The sequence below is a fragment of the Mastomys coucha genome, unplaced genomic scaffold (genome assembly GCF_008632895.1).
Source record: "Mastomys coucha isolate ucsf_1 unplaced genomic scaffold, UCSF_Mcou_1 pScaffold5, whole genome shotgun sequence".
Taxonomy (NCBI): Eukaryota; Metazoa; Chordata; class Mammalia; order Rodentia; family Muridae; genus Mastomys; species Mastomys coucha.
In genome coordinates, this window is record NW_022196911.1 from 65065335 (window position 1) to 65074391 (window position 9057).

Genomic DNA, 9057 nt, shown 5'->3' on the forward strand with positions numbered 1-9057 from the left:
GTATCAAGGGCTGCACAGTGAGACCTTATCTAAAAAATAAAATAAAACAAAAAGGAATAGTGCATAGGAGTTGTCCAGGGTCAGAGTTGAGGTAAGGGGGTGGGGGGGGCACATCTTCCTTGAGTTAATGGTCATAATGCTAAGGTAGGAATACATAGCTGTCATGGAAATAGACCTCTGCATCTCAGAAAGGATTGCAGCCAGCGATGCTCACGTCAGACATGCAGAATCGTGACAGGAAAACCACTTGGGAATTCAAAATTACATGTACACGGAAGCTATTAGGACTAAATTGAAAGTCCAGAGGAAACTCCCAGCTACGTTAGGTCAGGCCACAAAAACTAGGGCAGGAAATTACATTCAGTAACCTATGCTACCAAAAACCAGAATATAGCACAGACACAGAATGGGGCTGAGAACATGATAATGAGCCAGTAAGCCCATAAACATGAAGTAGGTTCACTAGACCAGACCACCTAGCATCAGGCCAGGCCTTCATAGACTCCATTCTCAGAATCAGGCTAAATAATGAACCCGGGACATCTTGGAAAACTAGAGGATTGTGGGAGTGTGATGGCTCAAGCTCATAATCCCAGCACTTAGGCAGCTGAGGCAAGATGACTACTATGGACCAAAGACTCACCTTGGATGCAGAATTCCAGGTGAGCCCAGCCTAGAGGGAAACTCTTCCCCCAAACTGGGGTAAGGTGGAGTCAACAGACAACCCCCTAGAACCAGAGCTCACCTGGGAAGCCCAGACCTAAGGGGTTTCAAGTCACTGCCATGTCATTGCCTTCCCTTTCATCCACGAGGGAAAGCAGAGAGCCAGGGACACAGGTTATATATCTGTGACCCAACAGGCCAGATCAAGAGAAGTGAAGACAGGTTCTTTGTTTGTTCATTTTCAATTTATTTATTTATTTTTGTGTATGGGTGTTTTGCCTGCATGTGTGCCTGGAGTTCTTGGAACCAGAAGATGACCTCAAAACTCCTGGGACTGGGGTTAAAGATGGTTTAGCCATCCTGTGAGTGCTAGGAATTGAACCTGTGTTCTCTTGACTACTGAGTTCCCTCGAGTCTCATGTATGAGCAGTTTTTGCCTCTCTCTCTCTGTCTCTCTGTCTCTCTGTCTCTCTCTCTCTCTGTGTGTGTGTGTGTGTGTGTGTGTGTGTGTGTGTGTGTGTGTGTGTGTGTGAAGAGGGCATTGGATCACTTGGAACTGGAGATATGGATGGTTGTGAGCCACTATGTGGGTGCTGGGAACAGGACCTAGGTCCTCTGCAAGAGCAGACAGTCTTCTCTACTGAGCCACTATGCAGCCTGTGAAGGCCGGCCTCACAGTTCAGGGTACCAGGCATAGGGTATTTGTACACATCTGTCTGAACCACTCTAAAAATCAACAATGTTGTCTGGTTTTTCTTAGGCATTGAAAATACTGGGACTACCCAGGTAGTGATGGCTCAAGCCTTTCTTTAGTCCCAGTGTTTGGGAGGCAGAGGCAGGTAGATCTCTGAGTTCGAGGCCAGCCTGATCTACAAAGTGAGTTCTAGGACAGCCAAGGGCTACACAGAGAAATCCTATCTCAATAAATAATAAATACATACATACATAAATATATAAGTAAATAAATGAAAATGTTGGGAATGGGTGAAAAGGAGTGTTCTTTAAAGAGAGCTCTAAAGCATTACTTTCCAACAAAATAGAATTTTAAAACATTTTTTATTCTTAAAACTTTTCTCTCTTGGTCTACAGAGTGAGTTCGAGGACAGCCAGAGCTTCACAGAGAAACTCTGTCTCGAAAAAACCAAAAAAACAAAACAAAAACACTTTTCTCTCTTCTCTCGTCTGTGTGTGTGTGTGTGTGTGTGGTGGTGGTGGTGGTGGTGGTGGTCAGAGGACAACTTGTGGAAATTGGTCCTCTCCTTCCACCATGTATATCCCAGGATCAAGCTCATCAGGCTCCGCTCCTTTACCCACTGAGCCATCTGGCTAGACTCTTCCTTTTTTCCTTTTCTCGCTTCCTTCCTTCCTTCCTTTTTCTTTCCTTCTTTCTTTGTATTGTTTTGTTTTTCTAAGACAGGGTTTCTCCATGTAGCCCTGGCTGTCCAGGAAGTCTCTGTGTATAACAGGCTGGCCTTGAACTTTGTGATCTACCTCCCTCTGCCTCCAGAGTGCTGGGATTAAAGGTGTGCACCACCACCCAGCTTTCTTTCTTTTTTTCCTAATTATATTTTCATTCCATGTCTTTGTGCATGTGCACATCTATATACCCAGACCATAGTTTGTGTGTGGAGCTCAAAGGACACCTTGCAGTAATTGACTCTTAACTCACATCAGGCTTAGCAGCAAGCATCCCTACCTTCTGAGTGAGCAATCTCACCAGACCTCTTTCCTTTGTATTGAAACAGGGTTTCATATAGGTCAGATTGTCCGTGAACTTACTAGGTATTAGTGGTTGGCCTTGATCTCCTACTTCTGTCTTTATCTCCCAAATTCTGAGATTGCAAACATGCACCACACCAGTTTTTAAAGAAAACAAAGTCTGTGATACCTTAGGTGTGGTGGCTCTGTACCTATAATCCTTAACTTGAGAAGTTGGGACAGCAGAGGGTTGCCTCTAATGTGAACCAGCCTGTACCTATAAATACAGTCCTTCAGTCTGCCAAAGTGCCCTTGATGTCTGTGCCTCACAAATCAACCTAGAGGCCCCACAGCCCAGGACCAGGCATCCAGGCAGATCACACGGTTTTTGATTCCTACCAGAAACAGTAACTGGTGGGGAATCTCTCCCAGGCACCCTCACCAAGAGTCAAGTTACACATCTTGTGTTGGAGTTGTTGACCTGGGACAGCCTTAGCTACAATAAGGCTCCCTTATTCTCAACTCCCTCCTTCCATAAGAAAGGCAGGCATGGTGGTGGAGCATGCCTTTAATCCTAGCACTCCTGATGCTAAGGCTGCAGAATTGCAAGTTCAAGCCCAGCATAGGCTATACAGAATGAGTTCATAGCTAGCCTGGGCTACATAATAAGAGCATGTCTCAAAAAATTATTTTTGCTATGATAGAAACATCCCGAGTCTCTTCTGTCTGGTTACATGTAGCTGTCAGAACTTAGAAAGGTAGAGCCTGAAGAACAGAATTTAAATTGATTTTGTCTTTTAGAGACAGGCTTTTGCTATGTAGCTCTGTCTGGGTTCAAAATATAAATCACCTTGCCTCAGGCTTCCACACTCCGGTCTTATGGGTGTGAACTACCCTTCCCAGCTCAGATTTTATTTTATTTTGAATGGGCTCTATGTAGCCCTATCCTAGAAACTATTATGTAGACCTGACTAGTCTTGAACCCACAGAGATCCACCTACCTCTGACTTCTTGGTGCTGGGATGAAAGGCATTCACCACCATGCCCAGCTTAATTTATTATTTTTTATGTATGTGTGTGGTTGCCTGCATGCTTATGTGTACCACATGTGTGCAGTACGCCAGAAGATGGCGTTAGGTCCCCTGGGACTGAAGTTACAGACAGCTGTGAGCCATCTGGCAAGTGCTAAGGAATCCAACCTGGGTCCTCTAGAAGAGCAGAATGTGCCCATACCAGATGAGCCATCTCTTCCATCTCTTCAGGATTTTTTTTTTTTTTTCGAGACAAGGTTTCTCTGTGTAAAAGCCCTGGCTGTCCTGAAATTCACTTTGTAGGCCAGGCTGGGCTTGAACTCACAGAGATCCACCTGACTCTGCCTCTAGAGTGCTGGAATAATTTTTTTTTTTTTGAGACCTTGATCTCAAGTAGCAGGTGCTGATCTCGAATTCATTATATAGCTGAGGATTCCTTTGAACTCCTGATCCTACCTCTTCCACTTGCCAAGTGCTGGGGTTCAGTTGTGCAACACAACACTTGGTGAGAATTTTAAATTTTAATTGACATTCTAATAGTCACATTTGGCTAGTGGTTAAGTATTTTTTCCCCACTGAAAAGTCAACTCTTGAGCCTGGCTATGGAGCTGTGGAGGACGATAGGAACGTGTGCTAATTCTGTATCTGTTTAAGATGGAGATGGTCAATATCAGTGGTAGTGCTGGGATGGAGAGCCTCAACCAGCCACAGAATGCTTCTCTTGCCTCTTTATTCCCGACGTGTATTTGTCTCCTCTTTGTTCAAGGTCCTCATCACATTTTGATATCCCCACTCCTTCTGGGTCTCCTCTGAGTTTCTGGGTGCCTCTTGACGGAAGCGCCTGGAAGTTAGAGCTTCACACTTTTCTCTGCCGGTTACTAAGGGTTTCTGACGGGAATCAAAGACCACATGACCTGACCGGGTGCCTGGTCCAGGGCAGTGGGGCTTCAAGTTGATTTTGGGAGGCATAGACATCTGGCGATACTTCTGGTAAGCCAGAGGCACTGTATCTGCAGGGTGGTATACCCAGTCTTGGCTGTCTAACCTCCGGGAGGGTGGCTGTAGCTCAATCAGTACAGGTACGTCTGAGAAAGTTTTCAGGTCTGCGGAGATCACTTGGGCCTTGGAAGGGCAGGAGTTATGATTGACGGGGACAGAAGTCCAGGGTAAGTGCTGCTCGGTATTGTCCTTTGGAGAAGCCATCTTACATACGAAGGATTTCACTGGGGAAGGCGTTAGCGTTACTGTCTGAAGTGAACCTGAGATTTGGGCAGAATCTGTACCTGGAACATAGCTTACTCTTTTTGAGAGGTCAGAGTCTAGGATAAGGCCTGAGTCCTTGCAGGAGTTAGCTTGTTGGGGAGAGCCTGGAGACTTGAAGCCAGAGCCCTGACCAAGTGCTGGGTCGCGATGAGAACAGGGGTCTTGATCCGTTGCTGGGCACTCCTGAAGGTGAGAGCTTTGGCTATGTTCTGAACTGTAGATGTTAACTTGGTTAAGGTCTATCCTTTTTTCAGTTTCAATGACAAGGCTACTGCTCTTGTAGGAGTCGGAGTCTTGGGTAAGATCTGGGACTCTACAGATTCCAGAATCGTGGATAAGGCCTAGATTCTTGTAGTCTCCTGAGTTTCGTGTGAGACCCGAGCTCTTATGGATGCAAGAAGTTTGGACAAGGCCTATGCTCTTATGGGGACCAGATTCCTGGGTAAGTCCCGAGCTTTTGTTAACTTCAGAATCTTTGGTATGGCACTCGTTCTTCTGTGGTCTAGAGTGTTGGGTAAGGCCTACATTCCTGCATCCTCCTGGATGTTGTACATTTCCTGTAACTTTACTACCTCTGGAATCCTGACAGGGATCTAGTCTCTGATAGTTGGTCACTAGGGAGGGGTCTTTATTTTTGTTGATTGCAGGATCTTGGTTTAATGGAGCATTCCTGTAGACCAGAGAGTCTTGCATAAAGCTCAAAGTCCTCTGGCCAGATGTTTCATTAAGTTTTACAGTCTTGTGGAGACTGGGATGTTGGATGGCCCCTAAGACTGGATGATTCCTAAGAACATCAGCATCTTGGATGGCAGCTGGACTCCTCAGGCCAGGATCTTGAGAGAGATCCTGATTCTTTTGAAGGCAAGGATCTTGAGAACTGTTTGGATTCATGCCAAGATGAAGATCTTGAGTATGGTTTGGAAACTTGTAGAAACCCAAGTTCTTGTTGACACCTGGGGTCAGGGTCAGCCGGGGGTTCTTGTGGAGGCTTGAATCTTGGGTAAGGCCTGGGTTCTTATGGAGGCTTGAATCTTGGGTAAGGCCTGGGTTCTTGTGGAGGCTTGAATCTTGGGTAAGGCCTGGGTTCTTGTGGAGTCCTGTGTCTTGTGGAAAGCCTGTGTTCTTGGGAACTCTGGAATCCTTGGCAAGTGATGGAGACTTCTGAAGGCCAAGGCCTTGGTTAAGGTTTTGATGCTCAGGGTTTGGAGGTTGGATTAATGACTGAGAGACGGTGGAGAACTGAGAAGGGATACAGAAGTGGGAAGAGGAGGCCATCTGAGGAGAATTGGGAGTTGAGAGAAAGGAGGGGGCCTGTGTTAAATTAGAGAGCTTCTGATGGTTAGACTGCGACACAGCAAATGTTCTGGGAGAAACAAGAGGCAGAGAGAGAGTGCATGGAGGAGGGATGGTGGGCAGCGTGTTCTGAGTGGTGCTGGGAGAGTGAAGGCAGGGTTTGGAGGGCGTGGCATCCTGGGCATAGACCAGGTACTGGTGGTAGAGTGGAGCCTGGACTTCCTCACTTTTCCTCTCAGAAGAGCAAGAATGAATCCTGCTGTAAGGGATGGTCTTGGGCTGGGAGAACTTATCTTTGGCATGATCTGACATCTTCCATTCCATGTTTCCCAACTCCAGATAGCCCAGCCTAGGCCCTGAAGGAGGCTCGGCACTGTCCCCACCATGCTGCTTCTGTGTTTGTTCAGCAGTACCAGCATTTACCAGGCCCGTCACCTCCTGGGAACTGGAGAGGATGTTCAAGTCCTTCCTGATATACCTTGAGTCCTGGGAGCCGTGTTTAGGGAAGGTGCTCTGCTTCACTCTTCGGGCACCATAGATCATATGGCCAGTAGAAAAGCTGGGGTCAAAAGTAGCCACCATAGAAGGAACAGAAGGTGGGATAGGGGTAGAGGTGGTGGTGGGGACGTCAGCAGGTGCTTGGGTAGTAGCCATGGTCGTGGACAAGGCTAGGGCAGGGGCTGGGGCACAGGTTGGGACAGAGGCCAGAACACAAGCGGCTGGGGTAAAGGTTGGGCCAGGGGCTGGGGCAGAGGTTGGGTTGGGCACTGAGGTACGGGCATACAAATGAATTGGAGAATGGGACGGGGCATGTGCTGGGACTTGAGATGAGGTTTCTTTAGGGACATCAGCTTGGGAGTGGGTCAAGGTGTGTCCTGGGATTTGGACTGGATCACGGCCTTGGGATTGGAAGGAAGCATATGCAGCAGACTTGGTTGGGCGTTGAGGTAATGTAGGGACTGAGTTTTGCTTAGGATTGTGGGCTAAACCCTGGGCTGGGGTTGGGGCTGGAACCTTGAGTGAGCTAGAAGGCAGGTGGTGAGGTTGGGCCTGACCCGAGACATGCGATTGACTATGAGTCGGGGCCTTGATGGGGGGATAGGGTCGGGTGGGGGCTAGTTGACGGGATGAGGTTGGGGATGGAGCCTTGGCTGGCTTGCTGCCTTCACTGAGGGCTAGGGTGTAGTCTGGTGCAGGGGATGGTGGTTCATGGGCTGAGGTATGCTTAACACCCTGTGCCCTGAATTCAGAGTGCTCTGAGGTCTGAGACTGGGACTGGGTGGAAGGGTGCTCATGGGTGTTGGTTGAAGTATAGGTCAGAGCCTGGGCCGGAGCATGGTGCAGACTATCAGCTGATGCCTTCGTCTTCTTGTCTAGGGATGAAGAGGGCGGAACCACATTCAGCTTGCTTATCTTTGGAATCTGGGGAGAAATCTCTGGCTTGGCATCGCAAGAAGCTTGAGTCTTCATGACTATGGCCTGAGAGGCTTCTCCAGCTCCTATCATCCTATCTTTCCACAGTTCCCATGGGGCTTCTGGGGGGGCTCTGCCATGTCCACACTGGGGCGGCATCCAGCAGCACCTGGAAATGTTCTCATCATTTGTGTCTGGTATCCAAGTGTCAAGGCAATTGACGTGCCCAGGTAGGAAACCTGGTTGGTGGTGGAATCGGGCAGGGATTCTGGAACACAGGTTCTTGGTATCTACGGTATAACACATGCGCATGGGTTGGCGGTTTAGACCAATGGGTTGCTTGTCTGTAGGGAAAGTGGGATAGGAAAGGACAGGGTACCAGGGTGGGAATGAGGGCTGTGACAAAGGAGACCACTCACCTTTGGGGAAATAGTGATGGAAAAGAATCCGCAAAGAGCTCTTCAGATGCTTCCAGAGCTGAGGGGAGCAGAGGAAAGAGAGCCCAGAGGTAGGGTGAGCCCTGAAGGTCAACGTTCATCTGGCCCCATCCCAGCTGCCCCACCCTCCTGCTTTAGCCCTTTGGGCACCCCAGAGCTCAGGCTCAGCCTGCTGGCACATGCCTGTAATTACAGCTCTCAAGAGGCTGAGGCAGGGAGATCAAGAGACTCACACTGAATCTCTTAGTGAGACTTTTGACTCAAAACAAACAACCGAACAGCCCCTGATTCCCCTCTGCCCTGTGCCCAGACCTTCCACTGACCAGAGTCACCACATTGATTCCCACGTTGAGCAAGATGAAGGTGCCCAGAATCAGAAGAATTGAGTCTCCTAAATCCTGGCATTTCCTGAGGTTGGTGCCGGAACAGGAATGGGCTCCGTGGTACATTCGTTCACCCATGACCTGGGGTCCCAGGCTTACCTGGGCCCCATGGCCCCCACAAACTAGAAAACAGGCCTGCCCCCTAGTGGGGGAGGGGAAGAGGATTGAGTCATAATGCATCAGGCAATTGGGATCACAATGGAGGGGAAGTGGAGGAGAAGGTCCTAGGATGAAGTGCCCTGGTGACCAGGTCTGAGGAACCTAAGCCTATAGGCCAGCACCCCTCCCTTTTTCAACCATCCCCCCACCTCCCATGGTGCTCTGATTCACTCAAACATACCTTACCCCTGAAGTTGGAAACCTAGAATCTTTCACCCCTTGATTGCTTCTAAGACTGGCAAGCCCCTTGACCTCAGAGACTCGGCTGAAATCTCGAGCCTTTCTTAGACTTCTTTCTACACTGAACCTCAGGCTTTTGTCTGTCTGCTCTCTGACCACTTTTGGTTTTTGTTTGATTTTTTTCCCCCTGAATTTATTTTATTTTATGTATATGAGTATGTTGCAGGCATGCATGTGTGCCTTGTCTGGAGGTCAGAAGAAGGCATCGGGTCCCCTGGAGCTGGAGTTACAAATGGTTATAAGTCACCACGTGGGTGCTGGGAATGGAACTCAGGTCTTTTGCAGAAGCGGCAAGTGCCCAACTATGGAGTCACCTCACCAAGCCCTCAGCCCAGAGGTTCCTGAGCAGAGCTGAGTCCCTTTGGGAACAACCACCGAGACAAGGTGGGTGCCCTGAGACCTCCAATCTGCAGTTTAGAGCTGGTGAGACTTTTCATACGGGATCACCAAGGGCCTACTAGCAAGAACATGGGGCGG

At 48.6% G+C, this 9057-nt stretch overlaps 1 protein-coding gene across 1 annotated transcript; it reads right to left on the bottom strand.

The window, feature by feature from the left end:
• Positions 1–3897: 3897 nt before the first annotated feature.
• Positions 3898–8335, bottom strand: Spem3 (SPEM family member 3). Its single transcript, XM_031353837.1, is given in 4 exon segments — positions 3898–4201; positions 4203–7651; positions 7781–7838; positions 8122–8335. Coding segments are annotated over 4 exon segments (3681 nt in total). The 5' UTR covers positions 8260–8335; the 3' UTR covers positions 3898–4165.
• Between the last annotated feature and the right edge of the window lie 722 nt (positions 8336–9057).